This window comes from Zootoca vivipara, chromosome 11 (genome assembly GCF_965207765.1).
Source record: "Zootoca vivipara chromosome 11, rZooViv2.hap1.1, whole genome shotgun sequence".
Taxonomy (NCBI): Eukaryota; Metazoa; Chordata; class Lepidosauria; order Squamata; family Lacertidae; genus Zootoca; species Zootoca vivipara.
This window is the reverse complement of record NC_142594.1, coordinates 49,791,868-49,819,811: the sequence shown is the minus strand read 5'-3', so window position 1 is coordinate 49,819,811 and position 27,944 is coordinate 49,791,868. Positions and strand designations below refer to the sequence as shown.

The 27,944-nt window shown below is 45.3% G+C and overlaps 1 protein-coding gene across 2 annotated transcripts in view; it reads left to right on the top strand.

The window, feature by feature from the left end:
- The window catches only part of LOC118091630 (sodium channel protein type 5 subunit alpha-like), a 295,442-nt gene that overhangs the window by 161,813 nt on the left and 105,685 nt on the right, over positions 1 to 27,944 (top strand). For both annotated transcript variants that reach the window (XM_088653462.1, XM_088653463.1), the window contains 5 exons: positions 199 to 585; positions 10,823 to 10,955; positions 14,933 to 15,171; positions 16,144 to 16,317; positions 17,797 to 18,153. In XM_088653462.1, the coding sequence (XP_088509588.1) occupies positions 199 to 585; positions 10,823 to 10,955; positions 14,933 to 15,171; positions 16,144 to 16,317; positions 17,797 to 18,153 (1,290 nt within the window). The remainder of the gene's footprint in view (positions 1 to 198; positions 586 to 10,822; positions 10,956 to 14,932; positions 15,172 to 16,143; positions 16,318 to 17,796; positions 18,154 to 27,944) is intronic.

Sequence of the window (27,944 nt, the reverse complement as noted above, 5' to 3'; positions counted from 1 at the left end):
TGCAGAGGGTGGGGAGATGAGGGAAGACCTCCCATGTTCCACGTCTGACCTACTGGCTGGCAATTGCCCACTCTTTTGTTCTAAACTATAGCGGTAGAATTAGACACCCTCTCTGACTCTATGTAAATGCATAGTAACATTTGTTTCTTTCTACTCCACCCCTTGTATTTATTTCTTTCCCTCTTTGGCTCCTTCAAGACCGTGCTGGGTTTTACTTCTGGATCCATGGAAAACTCAGTGAAGCGCAAGGCCAGCCACGGGAGTGTCTTCAGCTTCCGGTTGCGCAGCAGGGACCTTGGCTCGGAGGCGGACTTTGCCGATGATGATATCAGCACCATCGGGGAGAGCGAGAGCCAGCGTGGGTCCCTGCTGGTCCCCAGGAGTGGAAGGCGGCTGAGCATGCAGAGCCAAACCAGCCACAGCTCTCCAAACTACACGCAAAATGGCAAGAGGAACAGCTCAGTGGATTGCAATGGTGTGGTTTCGCTGATTGGAGGAGGAGGAGGAGGAAGCGCAGACCCAACGACTCCAACAGATATGCTGTTGCCACCAGTTATTACGGAGAAACCTGGAACGGGTGACACGGTGGGTCTACTTATCATTGTATGTCGTGTTCAGATTCTCTTTGTCATCCACCAAACCAAGCACAGCCATGTGCTGCGTTGCAACTGCTTGTCATGCTGGCAGAAAAAGAAACAAGAAGTTTCTAAAACCTTTGGTGGGACACCATTCATGGCTGCTAAGGTGTGTTAGGCTTGATGGACCAAAATATGTCAACAATTAAGATGCAGTCCTGGGCAATGTGTTACTGCAGCTACTAGCGGTTGAAAGTGAGAATTCCAATGGCCTAGTGTCCCCAAACACACATCTCTGTTGCAATGGGCCCTAGACCCTTAGGGTAGCATAAGCCAATATGGTGTTTTCCAGATGTTGTTGGACTCCATCAACCCTAACTAGCATGGTCAGTAGTCAGGGATCATGGGAAATGTAGTTAGCCCAACAACAACATCTCAAGGGCATCATATTGGCTACCCTTGCCTTAGAGATATTTGTGAGCTTGGCTAGGATGATATGGGGATTAGTGGCTGTCTATGCTAAAAAATTCTGAAGCGTACCTCTGAGGGCCAAGGATGCAACACCGAGTAAAAAAAAAAAAAAAAAGCCCCTCTTAGCATCCTTTTATCCAGGGTACCTTCTGCTTGTTTTCCCTGGTGTTTCCTCTCTTACTTTTGCTTTTGGTTCTTTTCCATCCTTCAGCTGATCTTGCCAAAGTTTAGCTCCCGAGCCCTGATCTTATAATGCCTTGACTGACTGTCCAGATTGATATTGAGAGTTCCAGGATTTCTTTCTTCTTGGGGGCTGGGGCTGGCATTGGGAAAATTATTATCCCATGATTACTTGTAAGTTCCATCAGGCTTGTGAGCTACTTCTAGTTATTCCATTGCTGTTGCTGTTATTATTATTTTTAAAAGGTGTTTATATAAACTTCATTGGAAGTGCATCAAAATTAAAATGCTCATGCTCTCTGTCTGTCAAGTTCCATATTGACTTATAGCACCCATATCAGGCCTGGGACTTGGCTCTGTAGCAGGATGCAGTAGATCCTTAGTCTGATACAAACAGGTGATGGCCAAATGGTAGAGGCAAGAGATGTGCTCAGGATTAGCCTGGAGTTCATGTACAATGGTACCTTGGGTTACAAACGCTTCAGGTTACAAACTCCGCTAACCCAGAAATAGTACCACAGGTTAAGAACTTTGCTTCAGGATGAGAACAGAAATCGTGCTCCGGCGGCGTGGCAGCAACAGGAGGCCCCATTAGCTAAAGTGGTGCTTCAGGTTAAGAATAGTTTTAGGTTAAGAACGGACCTCCGGAACAAATTAAGTTCTTAACCAGAGGTACCACTGTACTGGGCTAGGCAGACAGGAATCAAGAGCTGGAGTCAGGAGACATGGCCATGGGTGGACCGAGGTCAGATACCAGATCTAGCAGGCAAGTCCCCGAATTTTTGTTGCTACTCAGTGCAATGAATTGTTGAGGAGCTAGCTTAGAAGGAAGTCTCACAAGCCTTGGTGGGCCTCCATTGTCATGTTAGCTCAACTGGGATCAACTGATGGACCAGTACTGAAGCCTAGGGGCATGCTTAGCTCTCAGAGCCCAGGCTGACTGAGGAACTAAGGCAGCCTTTCCCAACCTGGTGCCCTCCAGATGACTTGAACTGCAACTCCCAACAGACGTAGTCATTATGGCCAATGGTTGGAGACTGAAGGAGTTGTATTACGAAACATCTGGAGGACAGCAGACTGCAAAAGGCTCTGGATTAGAGCCTGCTAGCAACTCACTCTGTCTGTGAAGTTTACTAATAACTTATGAGCCATCCTTTATTTATTTGTAAACTCATTAACACGGCTTCTGAACCATATCTGAAGAATGCAAGCAGCTTAGCGATGGTAATGACAGTTCTTCAGTTTGATCATTTACTGCTGTTGCTCCTGAAAGCTGAGAGTGCTGCTCTCGACTCCCACTTCAGTCAGCAGGAGATGAGAACATTCAGCCTTTCCAGGGGTTCCGGTTTCCGCCTGCAGGAATGGCGGACCTGTTTTCCATCTCTCTGACCTTCGTAAGGAATTTGGCGGTTGCTAGGGGAGTAAATGGCAACCCCCTACCCTCTCCGGGGGTTACGGAGAGGGGCCGCTGGCCCGCGATGCCCCCAGACCCACTCCGACTGTTTTTGGAGTGGGGGGAGCTTGGGCTGAGCACTTACGAGGGCCAGGACTCCCGGACGCTAATCTGCATGGCTGGGATTTCCATGGTTAAAGAAGATAATTAGGCTTAAATCTATGGACATACTTCAGAAGGAGGGGAAGAAGCGCTGTTTACTGCTGAGAAATTTATGCTGCTGAAAGGAGAGGAGTCAAAGATTGTACTGCATCTGGAAGAAGGATTGATGGGGACGGAGCGATAAGGGAAGTGAGTTTTTAATTTTTTTCCTTCATATTGTTGCCTCGTACCTTCCCGGACGCGATGTCCTGGCTTGTTTGGAGTGAAAGAGAAGCAAAAGACTGTGTGAGTTGAACTTTATAACTGTTGTTACTGAGCATATTTTTTTTAAAGATGTGGAGTTGCCGATGAGAAAAGCCTCCCCCTAGTCGGGCGGAAGGAGTTCTGGACGCGCTCGGAGGATTTATGAGTTGTGACGCACTTTAAATTGGAGCAGCGACCTGAAGCTAAGTTCAGCTATAGGGCAAGGAGATCCATTAATTTACCAAGAGTTTATGGTTTGATGTTTGGGTCTCCTGCCTGAAAAAGCTGTAAATTCTATAATGATCGTGAATCTTCATGGCTGTGAGAGAAAGCGAAAGTGATTTGAGCTTTTTGAGATGGCGCTGCTTCGGGCTGCTTCGACGCAACAAGGAGCTCCATTAAGAAGATTTATGGGGAGGCTGGACTGATTAACTCACACAGGAGAAAGAACATCTGTGAAACTTTGTTTGATATTTATCTCAGCGGCTGGGAAACAATCGGATGAAAGTGGAAAACATCTATGTGACTGTAAGGGGAAGATATGGATTATTATGAACTTGGAGGACGATTTGAACTTTAGAAAAAAGACGGCAGTGGACAGTTGCGAGGAATTCCCAATTTCTTGAAGCATGGGAACCCAAATAAAAAATTCTTTAGATGATTTGGCATAACATTCGGTTTGATTGATATATATATGTGTATAATTTGAAATATTGAATGTGATATAATTGATTTTAATTGGAAAATTAATAAAAAATATTTTTTTTTAAAAAAAGAGAACATTCAGCCTTTCCAAAGAGGTATATTGGTCTAAATCTTGCAGAAGCTGATGGGAAACTTCCTGTTACTTTTCACATCAGCCCTATCCATTCCAGACCTTGAAACTATTGCTTCTCCCCTGGTGCTACTTTCTGTAGCACCCCACCTTTTCTTTTATTTTTTTTACAAATGTCTGTTGAAAATTGGAGTGGGCAGCCAGCAGAAGACACTCTTGGCACCTCTGTGGCCGTCTAGGAAATTTCACCGAGGCACTATAGCAACAGATGCTCACTTTGGTGATGCAGAAGGAAGGGGGTTCTTGCTTCTATGAAGCACGTTTGGAATCTAATCTATTGAGGCCATGTGAAAGGAGCTAAGAGCTGCAAGCTTGTGGCTTTGTACAGTTACTCTTGATTCAAATAATCCTACTGAAAATGGATATAAATGAACACATGAGTGTGGTTCAGTGTTGTAGCGGTTGTGGTTGAATTGTTTTTAAGGACTTCCTTCCACACTGGGAGTAGCTCTCCAGATGTTGTTTGATTACATTGTCTATTGAGGAGTAGTGAACATATTGCTTTCCAGATGTTGTGGACTAGAACTCCCATCACCCTTTGCGATTGTCCTTGCTGGCTAAGGCTGATCGAAGTAACAGCCTCAGTTGCTGCCCTTGATCTTCATTCTACCCATATCAGTTTGATACTAGTTGAACCATCATGGCTTTACATCAATTGAACTGTCACAACGTTCTCCAAAGAATTCTGGGAATTGCAGCGTAGGTATGAGTGTGAAGAATTCTCTGTTGGGGATCTCTGGCCCTTCCTAAAACAAACAAACCCAGAGCTCCCAGGGATCCCTGAAGAGGGCATTTTATTCATAGAATCATAGAAATGCAGATTTGGAAGGGACCATGAGAGTCATCTATTCCACCCCATGCAATGCAGGAAATTTTCACCCAACGTGGGGCTTGAACCCATGACCATGTGATTAAGAGTCTCTTGCTCTACTGACTTGAGCTATCTTGAATATTTGGAAGCAACATTTTCACCACAAAGATTCTAGACTGCTGTGGCTATCGGAGTTCTGGAAAGTGATTTCATAGACTTTTCTCGAGCGAAGTTGGATGATTGTCATCTTGGCATGAGTCTTAGCAAATTTTGTGATTAGGTGATTAGAATAAGCTCCAGTTCTTGCTGGAAATGTTCTACTGCATGTAGAGCAGATACAAAGGGAAGCATTGGATAGTTGCATGGGAGTGTTGAGGGAATGATAATTTCCAGCTGGGACTTAACAAGGCACAACCAATGCCACTAGCCTCACTCTCATAGCCGATCCTCTTATTTCAGCAGTGGGAAGGTGATCCATTTTGTTCTGCTTTCTCAGCATAGGAGGCCATGACAAGCCTAGAAGGGGTGAGAAGTCAAGCCAGGTGAAAACTGAAAGGGAGTTCCCCAAGGGTGTGTGTGTGTGCTCTATAGCAGTGTTTCCCAACCTTGTGCCTCCAGCTGTTTTCAGACTACAATTCCCATCTTTCCTGACCACTGGTCTTGCTAGCTAGGGATGATGGGAATTGTAGTCTCAAAACATCTGGAGGCACAAGGTTGGGAAACACTGCTCTATAGTATATCTTCAACCATACCAAAGTACCATCATTAGCTCCTGGGTGCAGAAGGAGCAATTGCTATTCACAATTCCCTCTATGAGCCCTGTGTTGAGTTCCCTTCCACTTCCCTGTTGTGTGCAGCTATGATACATGCCATAACATCGTTATATTGCATGTTGCTCCGCCTTTGACTGATGGTTGCCAGTTTTGTGGACTGGAAGAGGGTGCAGAGTTGCTGTTTCTCAGATGCAGTCTTAAGAATTTTATCATGTCTAAATGGGGTGTGTGTGAAATGGTGTTTTTTTTTCTTTTGTTAATTTAATTTCATCATTAAATATATCAGCTTTCTTATTTATTTGTTCCAGTCCAACACTTTTTGGTGCTTACCTTTTAAATCTGTTATTTTGCTGCTATTCCTTGTGAAAGCAGCAGCAGAGCTGATTTTAGCAGGAGCTTCTGGCAGTGCCCATTTTATTTTTCTAGAGTACTCTTGACGTTTGACTGTTCTGGAGCATTGTTGGAGTGTTGTGCGTGCATCATAGGGCGAGGGGGTAGCGGTTGTCACTAAAAACGCCACCCCCACCGCTGCCTGCTCCCATTCTATCCAGAAATGACCTAGGAAAAAAATACAGTGTCCAGGGCATTCTTTCCCTAGATACCATGCTGGTAAGCTCTTCATTCTTTCTGAAACCAGATTTGTAACCATAATGTCTAAATCCATTCTGAGATTTCATTTATGAAAGACATAGCTTGGATTCTAATGACATGCACAGTATCTTCTTTGAAAGCTCATTTGTTGGTTCTAATATGAGATATTATTTTCCTGACCCTGTGAAATTTGTTAAAATGGACCAATGGTATCTGATTTTAAGTCACACATAGAAAGAGAGAAAGGAAGGAAGGAAGGAAGGAAGGAAGGAAGGAAGGAAGGAAGGAAGGAAGGAAGGAAGGAAGGAAGAACGAACAGTGGGATATGGCGGGCATTTTTCACATAACCCTGGATCAGTCCATGTCAGAGCTCACCCACTGCATTTGCTGAAAGAGTTAGCACAGTAGTTCTTCACAATTCCTCTCTGCATCTATATATGTTTGGGTGGCGCTGAGTCTACCCCCAAGCTGGTTTTGCCTGCTTTCTTGTGGAGATCATTTCTAAGCCACTGTGGAGTTAAATGGTCAGCTTTCTTTTGTTACCCCAGGAGTATCACCTGCTCTGCCAGGAGCCTGTTCCTTTGAAAATCAAAACTTGCCTATTACAGATTTGTTCCTACCACGGTCGCACCTGTTGGTATCTGTGTGTCATTTAAAAAACATTAATGGAGATCAAAACAAGGAAAAACAAAGCTTGCCGGCTTGCCTAAGTTGACAGGTGGAAATGTTCAGCATGTGCTGCAGGAATGTCAATTGTCAAAACCACACATGGACTGGAAGCAATGTAACTTACCTCATTCACCCTCTTCACTAATGACTTCCGGAGGGGTAGCTGTGTTGCTACAAAAGTTAAGCCCATTGGTTTCAGTGGGTTGACTCTGTGACTAGCATTGGGTCTCACCCAAAGAGTCTTGTAGAACAAAGAAGAAGAAGAAGAAGAGGAGGAGGAGGAGGAGGAGGAGGAGGAGGAGGAGGAGGAGGAGGAGGAGGAGGAGGAGGAGGAGGAGATTTATTGTGGCTAAGTGTCTGTGGTCTGCAGCACATCTCCTAATGGGTTGCTAAGGATACATAGTGACTTGCCTAATGGGTATCCTCCTCTGAACAAGAGCCTTGTAGTGTGAGACTTTGATGTTTTGCTTTCTTTTGGCATCTTCTGATTGGAATAGTATGCCCTATGCTCACAGAATATATTCTGGATTGGGTTGTCTTCTGTGGATAAGTAGTCTAGCCTTGGACCAGGAGATTGAACTTTGGGTTTTTCTTGCTCTGTAGCTAGGCAGGCTGTGTGTGTGTGTGTATCAAACTACTGCTACAAACTGGAAGGATCCAGCATCTTTGCTTCTGCGCTGCCAGTGCTGTGAGTCAACAGCTATTCTGGCAGATTGAGCTCTGCACTTCTGGGGTAGCACCTAGGCTGCAATATCAGTCCTGGCTCCGGAGGCCTGATTCCTCTTTTCAAGGTGCTATTTATGTCCCCCAATCTTGTTCCTCAGTTTGGGCAACTTGTCTCAATGGAGAGAATCTCACTTGGCCAATTCCCCTCTCCCTCTAGTGTTGCCCTTTTGAACCCAACCCCCCCTGGTTGCCTGCCTTGGATTCCACAACCTGCCTCTGTCCATTTGAACCTTTTAACGGCTGCCTTTGGCATGCCACCCCTTGCCCACCTTGGGGCAAGTCCTAACAGGAACAGTTGAAAGCACTGGGTCTGCTTAGCCTGGGGAACATAAATTTAGTGGGGGAGGGACATGATAGTGATCTTCAAAAATAAGAAAGGCTGTCATGAAGAAGATGGAGGAGGCCTGTTCTCTATTGCTGTAGGGGGCAGGATTAGACAAATGAATGGACTGGAGGGGTCATTGGCCCGATCCAGTAGACTCTACTTGTGATCTTATGACTCCTCTTCCTTGTCACCCCCAAGGCTTCAAGAGCAAAGGAGGGCGGATTTCAGGCAAGAGCTTCAGGCAAAGTACCTGGCTAGGTGTATATGCGTCAACTTGGGAGGAGAGGGAAACTCATGTGAACACTTGCCTGGATCAGGACCTGGATGAAAGCCTGGTAGAGGTGGAGTCTGCATGTCCTATAAAGCTCTCAGTCTAAACAGAAACAAAAAAAAGTGTGAAGCTCCACCACACAGCCTTTCCAGAACTAGGTAACACACAAGTTGCCATTAGATTTTGCCCAAAGCAAATGCAGAGGGTGAAGTTTCAGAAGGAATTAAGGACAAGCAAGAAGGGTTTTGATCTGGTTGGCAAAATTTATCAGTGTTTGGGGGGGGGGGGTGTGTGCTTCATTTCTTTGCAGAGAGAACTCCCTGGTGATGACATTCTGGGATTTAATCCTACATGTTCGAGGCCAATAGTTCATTATGCTACATCCCGAGTCTCATCAATTTCTTGTGCTTGTGTTGCATTAGGTCTGTCATTTACATTGTAGCCTGCTTGAGCAATCTTTAATGCTTTAAAAGCTCCCGATGTACATGGCAAATTAAAGCTTTGTCACTGATGGGCGAGCTTTACCTGGCTCACCTCATAATGACTTTGCTTTTTCTGAGCTTTCTTGGAAAATTCCCAGAAAATGTTCAGAGTCTTTCTGAGTTCTGGAAAACCAAGCTCAGAGGAGATTGATCTCCCAGCTTCCCCTGCTAGTCCCTGAACAGTGGGCATTGTTAGACTCATCCTTAGGGCTTGAAGCTGCTTAACATGCTCAGAAGTGTTCTTCCTTCCTTCCTTCCTTCCTTCCTTCCTTCCTTCCTTCCTTCCTTCCTTCCTTCCTTCCAGGCCCGGCTCTAGGGGTAGTCTTGGTGGCGCGGGGCGCCAGGGCGCCGGGCCGGCAGGAGGGCACTGTGCACTGCGCTCACCCACCAGGGCGGGGGCGCCGGAGCGATCTCCGTGCCACGGCTCCAGGGCTCCCGACCAGCTTGAGACGGCCCTCCTTCCTTCCTTCCTTCCTTCCTTCCTTCCTTCCTTCCTTCCTTCCTTCCTTCCTTCCTTCCTTCCTTCCTTCCTTCCTTGGTGCATGGAAGTTGTTGTTGCCTACCTGTTTAATGTATTGTGCCAGGAATTGTACTGTGTACCCTTGCAACAAACGATGCTCTTGAAAAATTCCCCGGATATCCATGCCCAATTTTTATCAGTCCTCCCCAAAACCACTCCCTGCTTTCGTAAGGGAGGGCTGGCTGGTAGCAGTGTTGGACCTATTGTGGCTCAGACCTGAGCTTCAGAGGCTCATAATGCAGGCGAGGGCTACAAACCTCCACTCTTCTGAAATTTGCTTCCACCTCTAAGATGCACCAGTGCCCAAATAGCTTTAGAGTGCAGCCTCTCTCCTTGTTGCCGTACTTTCCAACCGCAAGCTCTCAAAAGACAGATGCACTTGATAGTGCTATGGATCTTCATTTACATGTAAATTGTAAAGCAATTTATTTGTCTCCATGGTATTAGACCAATTCAAGTGGGAAACGTTTTCAATCAGTCCAAATGGAGAGAGATGTGGTCCACTCACTCCCTGGTGTATTCCCCCTCCTCTAGCTTCTTCACACTTTTCCTACCTAGGTTTCTAGTCAATCTGTAGGAGGCTAATAGATGAAGCAATGCACCTTTGGGCACATTTTCTTATGCCAAGAGGCAACAGAACTGTCCCTTGGGATTTGTGGGCCTATTTTAATTCCTAGGTCATGTTTCCTTCCCTGCCCTTCCCTCCTTAGTTGTATATCTCACACTTGATTCCCATCTGGCTTCTGGTCCATTTACAAACAAAATTGGGAGTGCTGGTGCTTACCTTTAAAGGCCACAAACAGCTTAAAGACTAAGGTCTCTGGAGGAACATCAGCTCCCATGTCAACTGGAATTTGTGCTGAGGTCATATTGAGACCATATTCTGCCAAGTGCCCACTAAGGGACCCCTGACCATTAGGTCCAGTCGTGACTGACTCTGGGGTTGCGCGCTCATCTCGCATTATTGGCCGAGGGAGCCGGCGTATAGCTTCCAGGTCATGTGGCCAGCATGACAAAGCCACTTCTGGTGAACCAGAGCAGCACACGGAAACGCCGTTTACCTTCCCACTGTAGCGGTTCCTATTTATCTACTTGCATTTTGATGTGCTTTCAAACTGCTAGGTTGGCAGGAGCTGGGACCAAGCAACGGGAGCTCACCCCGTCACAGGGATTCGAACCGCCGACCTTCTGATCAGCAAGCCCTAGGCTCAGTGGTTTAACCACAGCGCCACCTGGGTCCCTTGTGCCCACTATCCTGCCACTATTCACAATAAGGCAGGTGGCAACCAGGAAAGACAGAGCCTTTTCAGTTGTGGCAGCACTCTTGGTGGATTTCCCTCTCCAGGTAGGCCTGCCTGGCACCAGCATGGTTATCCTCTAGGCACCAGGCAAAGACTCTCCTTCCAGGCTTTATAAAGCATCTTATTGTATCTCCCCTCCTGCTATCAACGTGTTGTTGTACACAACTGCAGCTTAAAAGGCTGAGTGAGCACTGACTTCCTTAGAACTCACAGTTGGAAGGGACCGCAAGTGTCATCTAGTACAACCCCCTGCAGTGCAGGAATCTTTTTGCTCAAAAGTGGGGGCTTGAACCCACAACCCTGAAATTAAGAGTCTCGTGCTCTACCAACTGAGCTGTCCCATATGATAAAGGCACATAAAAGGCTAGTCTCCTCGAGCATATCAACCGATGCCTCTGCTTCTTTTGGAAGGGCCAAAAATGGAAACCAGCCGGCAATTTAATAAAACAAATCGGGGTTCGTGTGTTACTAACTGGATGCATTTGTTGAAACAGACCACTCCATCTGAAGAAGTGAACAAGAAGCAGCTTCTGTCACCCCACCGCCTTTCTGTGGATCAATCCGAGGGACGTTTCCAAAGGCAACGAGCTGTGAGTGCCGTCAGCATTATTACCAGTGCCATGGAAGGTAAGACATTAAGTCCAGCTGCTCTCTCTAAGTACAGTCAGAGAATCTTGAGAGAATGGCAGGCCGTGGTCCATCTAGCTCAGTTGCTTCGCACCGGATAGGACCTTTGATATGGGAGCATCTGCAAGAGATGGCCGTATAGCTTCCCCTGTAACTTTCCATGGAACATGACTGTGATTGCGCTTTGAACTTCCTTCCCCAGACCAGTTCTAAGCCTTTCCCTCCCACACTCCCAAATTTGATGGCATCCTCCTTACTTCTCTCAATTCCATGGAAACCTGGTATCTAGCTTTGGGTACTTGGCAGTGCAATCCTAGGCACGCTTTCTCAGAAGTCAGTGGGTTCACAGCCTGTATGTGGCCATTTATTCATTTTCATTCATTTATTATATTTCTATGCCACTTTCCGCTCACACGAGTCACAGTGCGGCTTACATGCAATAAATAAGAACACAGTGGAACATCAGAAGTTAAAACAACCACCTTCTATAAAACACTGTTAACAAAACAGTTTAAAAGCAGGCTAAACAGCGCAACCACAAGAAGAGTCATGTTATAAAATTCACAAAGCATTATAGCACTCGTAATCCGCAAAACAATATTGTTTCCAAAACTTGGGTCTCTAGCTGTTTCTAGACTACAACCCCCATCATCCTTAGCTAGTAGGGCCAGTGGCCAGGAATGATGGGAGTTTTCCTCCAAGAACAGCTGGAGACTGAAGTTTGGGAAACCCTGATTTAGAGCTTAAAGGTTGTCCAACCCATTTTGGCCAAAAGTCTTCCTTGTGGAGGCAAAGCATCGTCAAAAATATATTTCTTAAGCCTGTAGTTTTAATTTAGGTATCAGAAGATCCTTTCTTCCGTCTTCCATTTAATTTTAAATATTATTTATTGATTACTGCTGTCTGGTTTTCCTGCCTGCATCTCCTGCCCAACTTTGGGTGCAAGGATCTGCCCTCAGAATTTCTCCTCCAAGGTTTGCTTTTCTGTAGAGGGAGCTGATAGATGTGCTGTGCTTATCAGCACTGCATGAATGCTGCTAATTATGAACTTACGAAGGAAAGAAGCTTTGCACACCCACACAAAAATCTCCAAAATGGAATCTGGCTAAGTGTCTGAAATTTCTGCTATTATTTGGAAGTTCTTGTCTAAGACTGGTGTGTGCTGAACTGGCTAGTGGACTGCGTCAGTTCAAACACCATGTGGGGAATAAAACATTTATTTTATTTATCTTCTTAACCTTTGCATCCTGCCTTCTACCCACAGAAAACGAACATATAAAAAATGGAATATGAAACAGAAAAATGTTCTCATCCAGCAGTTTGCCTGCTCTGCTGGCTTTCTATGATTCTATTTGCAAGATTTGGGGGTTTGCTTTTAATTTGGGAGCTTATTTAAAATTGTGACTGCCTCTCACACACACACCCTGCTCTATATTCAGAAATGATGTAGTGCATTGCCACCTTAGCCTTATGCTACATATGTTGGACCAGGCCTGAGAAGAATAAGATGCTGTGGTTTGGGGTTGGGGGATTTTTTATCTAAACAATCCAGTGATTCCTGACCTTGCTGTGCTCGAGAGAGAGAGAGAGAGATCTTGTTAAATTCTGTATCAACCACGAAGAAATGTAAGATGGCAGTGGCCCAAGCATTTCTGCATGGGTCACCTTTAACAAAGGCTGTCAAGACTGCCGTGGCTTTCAGAAACGAAAGCTAGTAAGGAACAGACATATAGCTGATGCGGTTATTTGCCATGTCACACTGTGGTGCCAAAGTTGGCCAAGCGGCAGGAAGCAAGGTCATTTGGACAAGGTTGGATTCCGCTTTTGTTTACAACAACCGATAGTGGGATGCAGGAAACTGCCGTTGTGCACGTCAGGCTGTTTGACCATCTGTACTTTGACTGGCAGCGCCTCTTTAGGGTTACCGGCAGAGGTGTCTGGCTTCACCTGCTGGCTGGTCTTCTCACTTGGATGCACCAGGGTTGAAGCTGGACCTTCTGCTTCTAACACATGTGCTCTGCAACTGATTTATGGCTCTTCTCACTGTATTATATGCCTGTGTTGTTGCGCGCGTGCACGCACACACACACACACACACACCAGATATGGACGGGGTATTATTATTATTATTATTATTATTATTATTAAGATTAGCACACATGTGACTGATCTTGCATGTCTGCTTCAAAAAACTATTTGTTGTCTTTCTTCGGCTAACGCTAGCAGTAATTCATGTCTACTGCAAAGAATAAGGTCATAGAATTGTAGAGTTGGAAGGGACAACAAGGATCAGCTAGTCCAGGCATAGGTAAACTCTGGCCCTCCAGATGTTTGGGACTACAATTCCCATCATCCCTAGCTAAGAGGGCCATTAGGAAGAACTTCCTGACAGTAAGAGCTGTTTGGCAGTGGGATTTGCTACCAAGGAGTGTGGTGGAGTCTCCTTCTTTGGAGGTCTTTAAGCAAAGGCTTCACAGGCATATGTCAAGAATGTTTTGATGGTGTTTCCTGCTTGGCAAGGGGTTGGACTGGATGGCCCTTGTGGTCTCTTCCAACTCTACGATTCTATGATGGGAATTGTAGTCCCAAACATCTGGAGGGCCGGAGTTTGCCTAAGCCCTGAGCTAGTCCAACCCCCTACAATGCAGGAATATGCAACTGGCCCATATGGAGATCGAACCTGCAACCTTGGCGTTATCAGAACCACGCTCTAACCAACTGAACTATCCAGGCTCCAGTCCAGATACTGTCACAATTTTAGCCCTCTTCCCTGCCAATGGATGCTTTGGGGTGGTTTTGCCTCCATTCTACTGAACTGCAGAGCAAGTGGCAGGCTTTTGAATGTCATTTCTGTGGTATGATTCTGCAGAGAGTTATTATAGTCTCTGTTTACTGTATTTTCAGCAATGTGTTGGTTCTAAGGCTCTTTGTAAATATGGGTGTGTGTTTTTAAAGTACAGTATGCTTCTGTTGTAAGCTGCCAAGTGTTCTCTATCCAAAGCAGGGCAGAAACGAAGGCATTTAATGAATAAATGAATCAAGCATGTGCTCTGCCACTTGCTGTGGAACTTAGTAGACAATATATTATTATATATATTAATATTTGATATCATAATAGGGAATAAATCCTAGGTTGCTATTAACTAGCATATCACTGCCGCTGTGTAGATCAGTGCGTGGCGGCAGTGGCAATATCAATAGCAGATGATCGAAATGAAGCAACGCACCTGAAGGTGTAAGTTGTCCTTTTGAAGAAATATAACTGGGTTTAAATCAGAGATGGGGGGCCTATGTAAGCCTGGTGGCTGCATTCCATTTTGAGCAGCCTTCTGGGGTTGGGGGGGGCACTTGCCAGTGGTGGATAGGGCTGGAAGCAATTGTGAGCAGAGCAACAGATGTAACTGCTACTTTGGCTAATAATAATAATAATAATAATAATAATAATAATAATAATAATAATAATTTATTATTTATACCCCGCCCATCTGGCCGGGTTCCCCCAGCCACTCTGGGCGGCTTCCAACAAAACACTAAAATACAGAAATCCATCAAACATTAAAAGCTTCCCTAAACAGGGCTGCCTTGAGATGCCTTCTAAAGGTCTGGTAATTGTTGTTCTCTTTGACCTCTAGTGGGAGGGATTCCACAGGGTGGGTGCCACTACCGAGAAGGCCCTCTGCCTGGTTCCCTGTAACTTGGCTTCTTGTAGCGAGGGAACCGCCACTTATGCTGCGTTGCAGCCATGCAGAATTACAGCCACATCCCCACAGTTCAGGGACATATTCCAACCAGGCAAAAAAATGAAGGTGCAGAGCCATGGCAGTTTGGAGGATGTGGCCTTGGGAGAAGGTGTGGTTGGGTAGAGAGTCTTGACAGCTGAATGGAGAAGTTTAAAAGCTCAATGGAATGTGTCTGTTTCCTTGCTTGCCTGCCATCTGCTCACCTCTGCGTCGTGTGCCTTGCTCCTTCTCACTTAGAGCTTGAGGAATCCCAACAGAAGTGTCCCCCCTGCTGGAATCATTTTGCTGTCCGCTTTCTCATTTGGGAGTGTTGCCCGCTGTGGCTGTTGATCAAGAAGAAAGTGAGGTTCATCATCATGGACCCCTTCAGTGACCTCACAATCACCCTTTGCATTGTGATGAACACTCTCTTCATGGCCATGGATCACTACAAGATGACGGAGGAATTCGAGAACGTGCTCAACATCGGTAATCTGGTAAGCAGGTTCTTCTCAACATGGATGCAGTGTTTTCAGGCAAGGAGAACCAGAGCAACAAGGGCCTGTCCAGGCTAGCATCCTGTTTCCAACAGCGGCTGGCCAGTTGCCTGCGGATGCTCCTCACTTACGCAGTGGAATCTTGAAGTTCCTTTTAGCTAACATGGCTATTGACTGTATGGCATCCAATCTTCTGTAAATTCTTTCCTTACTTCACCAAACCATTTTTAGGCATTACAAATATAGGCCATAAAAACAACAACACCCATATATAAAATTTTAAAATATATACAAATAAGCAGCTATGTAAAAATATGTAATAATAAGGATTTTCATTGGAGCTTCTTCCCGCCAAATAGTGCCATTCAGCACTCTAAGAAATACTATTGGCTAAAACTATTTTGTAAAAACCCTCTAAGACTTAGTCCACCCTCGCAGCAAAATAAAGTGGCAGGATCTTGAGGTGCTAGACTGGACTGGACTGCTTTAGGCTGCAGGTGGCATTATGGGCTGGGATGCCATTGTGGAATGCAGCAGGGGGTAGACCATGTCTCACTGATATGCAACATATGTTCTTTCCAGAAGGTCTCAAATTTGAGCCGGTCATTCCTGAACCCTTTCCACTCCCACTTCATGCTTCTGCATGTGCGGAGTGAGCCCAGAAGGGATCCAGTTACTCTCCTAGAATTGTAGAGTTGGAAAGGAACCGGGGAGGGGGCAACCCCCTGCAATGCAGGAACTTTTTGCCCAATGTGGGGCTCACACCCATGCCCCTGAGATTGAGGGTTCATGATTCAAACAGCTCAGGTGTTTGTCTAATACTTTAAGGCATCTAGCGCCCTGCAGCAGGTGAGAAAGGAAGTTTTGGGAGGAAAGCACCCCTCTTCCTCCAGCTGTGCTCTCACAATTGCAGGGAGCCACCTGGGATGGGAGAAGCCTGCTTACAGGTTAGCATTCTGTTCCTTTCCACAGGTCTTCACTGGGATTTTTACGGCTGAAATGGTCTTCAAACTCATAGCTCTGGATCCCTATTACTACTTTCAGCAAGGCTGGAATATTTTTGACAGTATAATTGTCACGCTAAGCCTGATGGAACTTAGTCTTTCCAGCATGGGAAATGTGTCTGTGTTACGCTCCTTCAGACTGGTAAAGTATTACGTCTGCTTGTCTGCTTGTCTGTCTGTCTCCGTCTTGCACACCCATTGCAACACCTTTTACCAGTTTTTAGAGGGGATTTGTTTAATCACACGACTCTTTCACCTGAAAACTGCGGCTCTGTCATGCATTATTTAAAAAATGGCTTCTTGTTTCTCTTTTTCACAATAAGACCATTTGAAAGTAACAGTTTTCAGACTACAGGGTAACCTGCTATGGCTAAGCTGAAACGGCTTACTTTTGTTTGGTGTCTATTGGTTCATATTGCTTTGATGTGCTTATTCTCAGCTCTATTTCCCATTTTCTACATGGCTCTTGCAGTCTTTGCCCTCAGTTGTCCACACTGACATGTCACCCAATTGGCCTTGGTTGGTGACCCACATGGCTTTGCCAGTGTCACACAGCAGCGGTGTGATGATGTCTCAGAAGCTCAAAAAACAAGAACCTCCACAGCCAGACCTCGTTTGTGGGCAAATGACGCCGAGGTTTCTGAAGGCATAGAAGAAGATGGATAATAGCACCAAAAAGCAGCAGCACTCATAGGGCAAAAGGGTGCTGAAATGTACCTAAAAGACAGGAGCACTTGGCAAGATTAATAATTTATTTGTCTGTTTGCTTTTTTTTCAAAGCAAATATCAACACTGTGGAGAATAGATGGGACAGATATGGAAGAGCCAGTGGTTTTTACTATTTGCTTTAAATATGCCGGGGGTTCCAGAGGCAGGCCATGACATATAAATAGCTTAGATTATGGGGCCCTGTTAGTTTGCTCTGCTTCTTGTATACCTCTCTCTTGCCCAAACACACATATCCTCTTCTGTAACAGAAGATGCTCTAGGACAGGCATAGGCAAACTCCAGCCCTCCAGATGTTTTGGGACTACAATTCCCATCATCCCTGACCACTGGTCCTGTTAGCTAGGGATGATAGGAATTGTAGTCCCAAACATCTGGAGGGCTAGAGTCTGCCTATGCCTGCTCTAGGACTAATTGGGTAAGGGGAGAGGGGCGTTTCTACCTGTTCTATTCTACTCTCTAAAAACTTTCCATCGCAACAAAATCAACCCAACTGGTACAGCAAAAGGAGTCAGGCAGCCCATTGTATCCCTTTTGTGAAGTAACCCATTGGGTTCTCTGCTCTGTATTGGGTGTGAGGAATGTCAGAAGCTGCCTTATAGAGAATTAGAACATTGAGCCATATAGCTCAATATTGTCTACACTAACTGGCAGCAACTCTTCAGGGAATGAATCTGGGATCTTTTGTGGGCAAAGTGTATGCTCTGCTGCTGAGCGGCAGCAAAAGTGTTTCAGCCTGGATCCCAGCGCAGTGGATTTCTAATCAAATCTCCTTGTGCGGTTTAGCATTTTGAATGCATCCTCCTGTGTTTTTCTTGTCCAGACGCAGAATTGTCTTGTGTGTTTGTTTATCTGCAAGTTCTCAGTTGTTGTCTTGTGTTTTTTGGGTTTACAGCTGAGGGTCTTCAAGCTCGCGAAGTCTTGGCCAACCTTAAACACTCTCATTAAAATCATCGGAAACTCTGTGGGTGCTCTGGGGAACCTCACTCTCGTTCTCGCCATCATCGTCTTCATTTTCGCCGTGGTTGGCATGCAGCTCTTTGGGGACCTGTACTACAAGCACGTCACGAGAATCAGCACCACGGATCGGTTGCCCCGCTGGCACATGAACGACTTCTTCCACTCCTTCCTCATCATCTTCCGCATCCTCTGTGGCGAATGGATCGAGACTATGTGGGACTGTATGAAAGTGGCCGGGCAACCTCTGTGTCTTCTGGTCTTTTTACTGGTCATGGTGATTGGGAACCTGGTGGTAAGTATGACAAGGCATTTTCTTCTTTTGGAAAGAGTTTCTCCGCCGCCATGCCATGCCTCCCCATTCACAACAGCCGCTGGTTTTCAGGGTCTCCAGGGCTCATGTTTAGGACATTGTGGCTTTTGAGCCTGGAACCTAGCCTAGAAGGTGCCCTCCACATGTGTTATTCCTCATGCAGACTCATTGTGTATGTCACAAGAAAACCTATCAGAGAAGCTCACAAACATGAAATCCTCCAGTCGACTGTGTGCAAAGTTGATCAGAACAAAACTCAGCCCTGCTCAGAAGCAAACAGATTAGAGTTGTGTTTTCAAAGACCCTTGAGTAGCCGTTATTGCTGCTGCCTCCTTCCTTACCCTTCCTCAGGGAACACACCTCAGGCGGGGAAAGGCAGAGGTGATAGCACTGGACACAGAAAATGCTCTGTGCACCAGGACACTGAGACAGAAACCCTCGGGGGCCTCTTTTCAGTATCCTCAACACGCAGCACAGGAGCTTGTCTTGGCAGGAACTGGAAGACTACAGTCATGTTCTAGATTCAGAGGGTGGTAGTGCATCTCTTGTGTTGCCTTTTCAAGTGGTGGTGTGGCAGGGAGTTGGGGGTCCATGGATCTCTTTTCAGGTACCATGGTTCAAAGGCTTGTGCTCTTGAATTGGTCACACTGTGTTGTGTACCTGAGGCTGAGACATAGCATTTGCCTGTGTGTGTTATAGCTCCTGCTCTGAAGATGTAGTCTTTGCCCAAAACCTGGAATGCCAGCCTTCATACAGGCATGCAACCACATGGAAACAGCTTCATCTGAATGGTATTTCATGCAGTCTCTCTCTCTCTCTCTCTCTCTCTCTCTCTCTCTCTCTCTCTGTGTGTGTGTGTGTGTGTGAGAGAGAGAGAGAGAGAGAGAGAGAGAGAGAGAGAGAGAGAGAGAAATGGGACCATGTAGGCTACCACCCAAGTTTCTCATGCAATTGTACCCATGCACATCATTGCAGAATTCACACACATACCCCACAGCCATGTAGGGTAGCACAAAAGAGAAGCAGCTCACGTGTATGTGTGAGAAGGAGACCTTACAATCCTCTATACTGGTACCCTCCAGATGTTGTTGGAATTCAACTCCCATCAGCCCCTGCCAGCATGGCCAATGGTCAGGGATAATGGGAGTTGTAGTCCAAAAACTTGGAAGCCACCCCAAATGCGATCCTTGCTTATCCAGCCTTTAAATGTATTGCTCTATTGAGATCTATAAGCTGGTTGTGTTTCTACAAAGCTCTCCTAGCTAGCTAGCCAGGCCTCGGTAGAATACTTCCAGTATAGAATAACTTCATCTTGGCTTGAATTTAAGATATGAGTGATCATCTAGGTGTTAACATCTGTAGCTGGAAAGGCATGTCAGCGATTCCTAAGCCTTTGGCATTATCTCATACTTCCTGAAATGCATTCTGGCACATTGCAGTACTATGGCGAGGCTGCCAGTTTCCCATCAGGTTATGTTATTCATCCCTGCGGAATTGAATATCTTGACCACGGCCACCAAATTAGGGTCTGCATAGCTCTCTTTAGCACCGTGATGATGATGCACAACTGTAATCTCATTGCATTTGGAGTGTCGTTGACAAATGCCGTCAAGGGTCTGATAGAATCAGGGAATGGGTGAAATGAGCCCCACACACTTGCGCCGAAATGGTTTCGGGACTATCCACCCTTGCATAATGCTGTTTACGGTTAGGTCTTGCAAAATGGCTTGGCGCATTTCAGATGGAAATGAAGGTCACGGGGTTAATACAGCAAACTGTGGCTTGGCAAGTTATTAAGGAACGATGGAGTGTCTCGTTAACGGCACACTGTCAGGAGTCCCAGCGATTGCCAACAAAATGTAATTGTACCCCTGTTGCATCATGTGAGGTGACACCAAGGAACCATGTGATGCCACCTGTCACTCAGAGGGGAGTTTTGTGGTGTGTGATTTTGAAAATTCTTAACGTGCTTGCTTGGCAGTACAAATCTTGTTGCCAAGAGGGAGGGAGAGAAATACATTAGGAGCTCTGACCTCTAAAACAGCTATGCTGAAATTTCGACCCTGAGATGCAGGGCTTGTGACCACATCGCTCACTTTAGTTCTGAACAAGACAGTAGATGAATTAGGTCACCTGATACATTTTATCATGAGAGACAGTCTGGAATTTACTGTGCCACCTCTGAAGAGATATTCACGTGGTTTCATACCTTACTGGAAGGTCAGATCCCGAAGGCATCCCAGCCAAGAGTGTCCCTTGCAGAAAAGCCACACAAGAGCAACCAGCAGCTAGCTATCCATGTTATCTGGTGATATCATCAGAATAAAAGATCTGGATGCTGTGTCAGTGTATAGTCCCAGGGGTCTTGAGCCAAGGACTTCAGAAATAAAACCCAGGCACTGTTGTTGTAAGGGGGAGGGCTTATAGAGAACCCCCCCCTTCATCCAAAGCAGCCCGTCTCCCAGCAGTCATGAGAGCGAAGGGTCTGATGGAGGGAGTCAGGAAACGGAGAGGGAGTGCCAGGGCTCTGGCAACATCCAAGAGCCCCTGCTCCATAGGCAGGAGGAGAGGGAGGCGGAAAGAGAGGACAGGAATCGGTCAGACAGAAGACCTGTCCCCCCGACACCGGAATTGAGGAGGAGGAGGAGGAAAGGGAGGCACTTCTCAGTTCCGAGGCTTTTATGTTGGTCCAGAACGCGGAGGGGGGCAGTGCAGGAATCTGACTTGAGCGGGTAGACATGGAATCAGCAGTTCGTTACACTGTAAATAATGTGCACCAATAAAAACGTCTGAAAGACAAGCATGTGGAAGGTCGTTACTCAAGAGTAGTCACTACAACCCTGACAGTTGTCATGGCAGGAAAGGGAGCTGCCAACCTGCTCTCCACTATTCATCAAGACTTGATGACCCAAGAGGTGATATTGCTGGTGTCAGCTTAGCAGGTGTCAGGTGACGCAGTGGACCAATAGGGTTCCATCTTGTCTTATAACCCTGCTGATCTTAGTTCTTCAGTCTTCTGGTTCACCATCACCAGCCTGCTTTCCAGACAGATCCAGACGGATCACCACCTCCGTCCTCTGAGATATGGAGCAAGCATTTCCCGGCCTCTTAAAGAAGCAACATGCTTTTAGCTTGTGATGACTGAATGGTACTCGGCATAATAAGCTCAGGAGTTCAGAGATGCCGAGGGCTGAGCATCTAGATTTGGCGGTTGGAGGTTGATCCTTTAGGGCGAACGAAGCAGTGCCCAACCAAATTCAGTCTGTCCTCAGCCAGCCCCCTACCTGCCCCCCTACCTGCCTACCATCTTACTGGCAACCAGTTTAGGAGGCTGTCCTGTATAGCAGCTTCCTCCGCCTTAATCTCTAAACAACTCTGCAGGGAGGAAACTAGAATTTGTCGACTCTGCCTGTCACTGGTTCTGGTGCCTCCTATTGTTGGTCTCCCTGGCTTCTGCCATGTCAGGGCCCAGTGGCACTGGACAACAGTACGTCCTATTCTCTCCCTGCAGCAGCCTGACCAAATGTCTGCTGTCAGGTGGCAGCTGAGGAAGGATAGGCCCAGTAAAATTGGTCTTTTAGCAGAACTGATAGAGTGGTCTGGCCTGCTTACCCTCTGATGAAACCTGACAAAATTCCTGCTGGCAGGTGACAGCTAATGTGAAAATAACCAAGAGTCCAGCAGTTACATGTTTTTTACATTTCTTGTGGTTAAGAGACACTATTTTATCAGGGGCTAGGAGATGCTTCTAAAGTTCTCCGCATTGGAATTTCTACCCAGATATTGGGATTCCCCAGGTTTTTCAGGGGAAGCAATGCATTCCAAAGTTCCAGTTTTAATTTCTGAATTTCATATACACAACTGTGCATAAGCAGTTTGCTGAAGCTTTCACTTCATTCATGTCTCCTTCCATGTCTCTTCTCATGCCCCCTTCTTTATTGGGGTGCCTGTGCACCATGATAACTCCACAAACAACAACAACAACAAACTCCTCTAAATAAGGTTGCTGTAGTTACAACTGCATTAATATTCTTGTTGTGCTGTGTTTTGTCAATGCCCAGGAGCGGACGTACGCATAAATAGGGCACAAAAAGAATTCTGATGGAGTCATGTGTACAACTCCCTGATTATGTGATCCTACTCCCCTATACCTATGTGGGCCTAGAAAGGATGTTATCCAAACTCAGCAAATACTGTAAAGAGGAGCAATTAACCACAAACTGTTTGAAAACCAAAGTGCTGGTCTTTGGAAAGAAGCCTCTCAAATTTCACTAGTCAGTAGATAAATCATGCAATTGATCAATGTCAGGTCTTGAAATACCTCACGGTATGTTTCAGTGAGGCCCTTCCTTAGAAGGCTCATACAGAGAAAACTAAAGCTTTCACCACACTGAGGCTGAAATTCTGCACACAGTTAACTAGAAATAAGTCCCTTTTAATTCGACAGGATCTTCTTCTTCTTCTTCTTCTTCTTCTTCTTCTTCTTCTTCTTCTTCTTCTTCTTCTTCTTCTTCTTCTTCTTCTTCTTCTTCTTCTATTTATACTCTGCCTTTTCCCTGCCAGGGACTCAAGGCCACTTACATATAAAATAAGGTTACAGGTAGGTAGCCGTGTTGGTCTGGGTCGAAGTAAAATAAAAAAATTCCTTCAGTAGCACCTTAAAGACCAACTAAGTTTTTATTTTGGTATAAGCTTTCGTGTGCATGCACACTTCTTCAGGTATCTGAAGCTAAAGACACAGAAGAAAATAATAATTAAAACATTAATAGAATATTCACACTAAATAATAATTAATAATAATAATTTATTTCTACCATGCCCATCTGGCTGCGTTTCCCCACTCTGGGAAGCTTTCAACAGAACATTAAAACCAGTATAAAACTTCAAACATTAAAAACTTCCCTAAACAGAGCTGTCTTCAGATGTCTTCTAAAAGTCAACAACAACAAAAACAGCATGGCACCAGCCCCCTCATTAAAAGCAGCCAGTTCCCAAACCCTGTTGGAAGAGGAAAGTATTCACCTGCTGGCAGAAGGACAAGTCTAGATTCTCTAGGAATGGAGTTCTAAAGTCTGGGAGCAACAACCGAGAAGGCCCTCTCCTGTGTCCCCACCAAGTACCACCTCAATAAGAGAACATCTGTCTCTACTGGAAACACGGGGGTTCCTCTGGAATTTTTATCCCTTATGGGACTTCCATCTCCAGGGAAAATGAGAGACGCCCACGTAATCACCTTGCAAGGATGCTGACCTGTTCCAGTTTTGAAAATGTGTCACTGTCATGCATTGTATTGTTGTTAATGTACAGTGGTGCCTCGCTAGACGAAATTAATTCGTTCCACGGGTCTTTTCTTATAGCGAAAAATTCGTCTAGCGAATCCCATAGGAATGCACTGAATTTTTCCCGACTTTTTTTCCCCCATAGGAATGCATTAATTGAATTTCAATGCATTCCTATGGGAAACCGCGATTCGCTAGACGAATTTTTCGTAAAGCGCATTCGTCTAGCGAGGCAAGCTCCACTCGAAAAATCATTTCGTTAAGCGGAAATTTCGTTAAGCAGGGCATTCATTAAGCAAGGCACCACTGTACTGGCGGAAAGATGATACATTAAGGTCTGCTGTGAAATAAAAATGTTGGCGAATATTCGAGGAGATTCGTGCTTGTGGCTCTTGAGAGGTTGTGGTTCTTGGTTTTGTTTTGTTTTTTGTGTAACCAAAAAGCTTCCGTTGAATTTTGTAAAATGCATAGCGGAGAGGCTGCAGCTCAGTGGTAGAGCGTCTGGCTTGCGTGTAGAAGATTCCTGGTTCAATCCCTGGCATCTCCAGGTAGGACTGGGAAAGACTTCCTGTCTGAAACCCTGGGCAGCCACTTCCTGTCAGTGTAGACAATACTGCGCTAGACAAACCAACAGTCTGACTTGGTAGAAAACAGTTCCCTATATCCCATCTAGACATGTAGGCGAGGCTTTGCAATATGATTACCATCCAGGCTGATGCTAGCATCTAAATATAAATATTTTCCCCACAAGAAGCAAGCCTTATGCATACAACAACAGCAACTTTGAAATACTAATTTCCTTATAATTTGGAGAGTCAGGCGAAAGCAAAAGCTGCAATTTTTAAACATTGTATTTCTGCTAACTGGTTTCCCCAAAGTGGATGTTATTCTTTAATCAACAATATCCCCTGGCTTCTAAATATTTATCAGACACAAAGTAGTTAAGAGTGTATTTATTCAAGAGATCAGGAGCATTTTTTTTTAACAAGCACAGTTAACTACGAGAGGGATTAGCTGTTGGAGGCAGGAAGTTCTTTCACCCTCGGATAAATAAAACATCTGAACTCTGCAGTGTTATAACCCAGAAAAAAACCCCAGAATTATTCCAAGGATGAGAATGCACGTCAGCCTCTGCGGTATCCCAAAATCCCATAGGAGTGCAAGATTAGAATGGGGTAGTCGGTGCAGTCTCTGCCTTCTTCAGAATCTCACCCTAAACACACACACACACACACACACACACACACACACACACACAGAGGGAGAGAGGGAGAGAGAGAGAGAGAGAGAGAGATGTTTCTAGTCCTTATGATAACAGAAATATTCTGGAAAGCATATAGGCAATGGCCTGCTGAAATTTCAAAGCCACGAAGGTGGCTGAACAAGATTTTTGGTGGTTGTAGGAGAAGCTTCAGCATCCTTGCCCCTCCCATAGCTTGCAAAGCCACAATATATTATGTAAAATAGCAAAGATGAATCAGTTATGCAAAAGTATGTAGTGTAGTTTACACTGGTCTCATAATTCAGATTTTAAATTGCAGGCCAAGATGTGTCTTCCTTCTGGTGCTGGACATGCACATTTCAGTTCATAATTGAGAAACGCTGAAGTACAATGTTTGGGAAATCTTTATTCCTCACCCACCACCATGTGTTGGGTTGCTACCTGGGTCGCCCTGACCCCCATTAAAGTTTAGAGAGTGAAAGTACACAGTCTCCTTTCTGTTCCTCTATCGCAGGGCTGTAATTGCTTGACCTTGTTACACTCTTTTCAAAATACAGTATTAATCGCTTGCTTCCAGGGCAAAAGCTCCACCAGCGTTTGACCCATGCGGATTCTGCTCTTGAGTCTGACTGCAAAATTCCTCCCGTGCCTGTGAACAATATTCTATGTTGTGTGAAAGGGAAAATGGCAAAGGCTTTGTAAATGAAGCGCTTCCCTTCTATTCCAAATATATTGTCCCAAGGGTTAACCTTGATAGGAGGACTGCTAATTCTAGGGCGACAAGATGCAAAAGAAGATAGGGCTCCTGGACCTTTAAAAGCTGTGCAGAACATGTCCTGAAATGCAGCACAGCAGTTTTCCCCCTATAAAATTGAGCAGTAGCCATTCATTTATATGGGAGAAAGTAAATGAGTACATCAGGGATATTTGGGGGGTAGGGGTCAACAAACCTCCCCTCTAGCAGCCTGCTTACACATTGAGACTCAATCCTGATTTGATCTGCATGGACCCACACGATATCTTGTTTCTCTTGCAAAATAGAAAAAAATTCCTTCAGTAGCACCTTAAAGACCAACTAAGTTTTTATTTTGGTATGAGCTTTCGTGTGCATGCACACTTCTTCAGATACACTAGAAACAGAAGTGCCAGACCCTTATATATATACAGAGGGTGGTGGGGGTGGGTGGGTGGGAATGGGTGATGGGCTGATGTGAGTGGAAAACCTGAGATGGCTGTTAACGACTGCTGATTACTGCAATTAGTCCTGGGGGGAAAAGCAAGGGCTGGAGCGCTAAAGAAAGCTTGATCATGCATAATGAGATAAGAATCCGATGTCTCTATTCATCCCAGGTGGCTCCATGGTTTTAAGCTTGGTAATGAGTTCCAATTCAGAAACTTCTCTTTCCAGTCTGTTCCTGAAATTTCTCTGTAATAAAACAGCTGCTTTGAGATCTTGTATAGAATGTCCTGGGAGATTGAAGTGTTCTCCTACTGGTTTCTCTGTCTTATGGTTCCTGATGTCAGATTTATGTCCATTTATCCTTTGGCGTAGGGTTTGGCCTGTTTGTCCAATATAGAGAGCTGAAGGGCACTGTTGGCATTTGATGGCATACACAATGTTAGAAGATGAGCAATTAAATAGTCCTGAGATGGTATGTTGGATGTTGTTGGGGCCAGTAATGATGTTGTCCGGGTGTATGTGGCAGCAAAGTTGGCATCTGGGTTTATTGCAGGCTCTGGTACCAGTGTCCGTGTTAAGTCTGGTGGTTGTATTATTGTGGGTGAGGAGTTGTTTAAGATTGTTTCTCTTGGTCACACTAGATGTTAGGAACGTAAGGTGGGGGGGATGCTGTTTCCCTTTTTAGACAGACAAGACAGAATTCGAGCAGAAATGTAGGAGTTTTTTTTTTTTTTGCAAACGTGTATACTTTGTAGATGAATTATATCTATTTATAGAGAGGACTTTAGCTCTCTTTTTACCTACTGTGACTAAGGGCTTGTCCACACTTCTGCTCGTCCCCTAGAAAGCACAGGTCCGAGCGGTTTCCCCCTTGCCCTGCGCCTTTCCCAGGGAAACCCCACTGCTTTGCTCTAAGTGAGAGCAAATGGCAATTTGTGGAAAACCCAATTGCTGTTTGCTCTGATTGAGTGCTAAAGAGTGGTTTTCCATGGGGGAAAGCAGTGAGATGAGGAAGTGTAGATAAATTATAGGAGCAATTGCTATGTTCATGGCTGTACCCAGTCCCCCTTTTAAAGCATTGCCCAAACTTGTGGCCATGAGTCCCATACATTAAGCATGCACTGGGTGAAGAAGTAATCCTCTTTCCACAAAGTGAAACCTCCAGAGTTTTATATGGCTTTGCTAAGCTGCAGGCTCATGCACGGTCAAACTTTACTTTCTTAAGGACTAGAGGCTTGCTTAGATTTATAGAATTGAGAAGCACAGGTTCTTGTGATCCTGAATACTGGGCCCCAGTTCCAGTGTTTCAGCTTCTCCCGGCATGATTGCAGAACAACACACACACAGCCATAGCTCTAGGAAAGCGCCTTAGAAAGAAAGTTGGGAAGCAGCCAGGAAGCCCAAGGCAACGTCTGAGATAAGGAGAGAAAAGTCGGAGTATATTACATCACCTTGGACACCTCATTAAGCAAAGTGAATTCATCTCCAGACACATCCTGCTTAGCCAAGGAGAGGAAGCTCTAGTCTAGCAGATGAATAAGCACATTCTGGGACACAAGCGAGCACAAGAGACTCAAAACAATTGTCATCCCATTTGTAAGCTTGTTTGCTTCTGTTCTGCTTGCAAAGATACTAGCTAGTGCTGTGTTAAGGTTCGGTTTTAAAGCTCCCCATCCCCAGTTCCTTCCAAATTCCATTATTTTATTTTATTTTTAAAAATGTTTTAGAGAGAGTCAGTGGTTTTGTAAGTTGCACTTAGAGCATGGAGATCTCGATTTCAATTCCCCCCAGTCAGCTGAAAGCTTACCTTATCCTTTGACCACTAATTGCCTCTCAGCTTTACCTGCCTCACACGGTTGTTATGAAGATAAAATGTAGGGTGGGATGTACATTGCCCTGTGGGAATCGGCCTAAGAGATGATGAAACAACTTTACAAAGCAATCTACAAAAATCTAACGGTGCATCTAGAGTTTAGTAGGTTCAAAGTGGGCAGGATGGTGTTGTCCAACTTCATTCTGGTTAGTAGCGAATTGCTCACCAGATGGCAGGACTGTGTGTTGTATCTGAGTTTTAAAGATGGGCTGCAGCGGA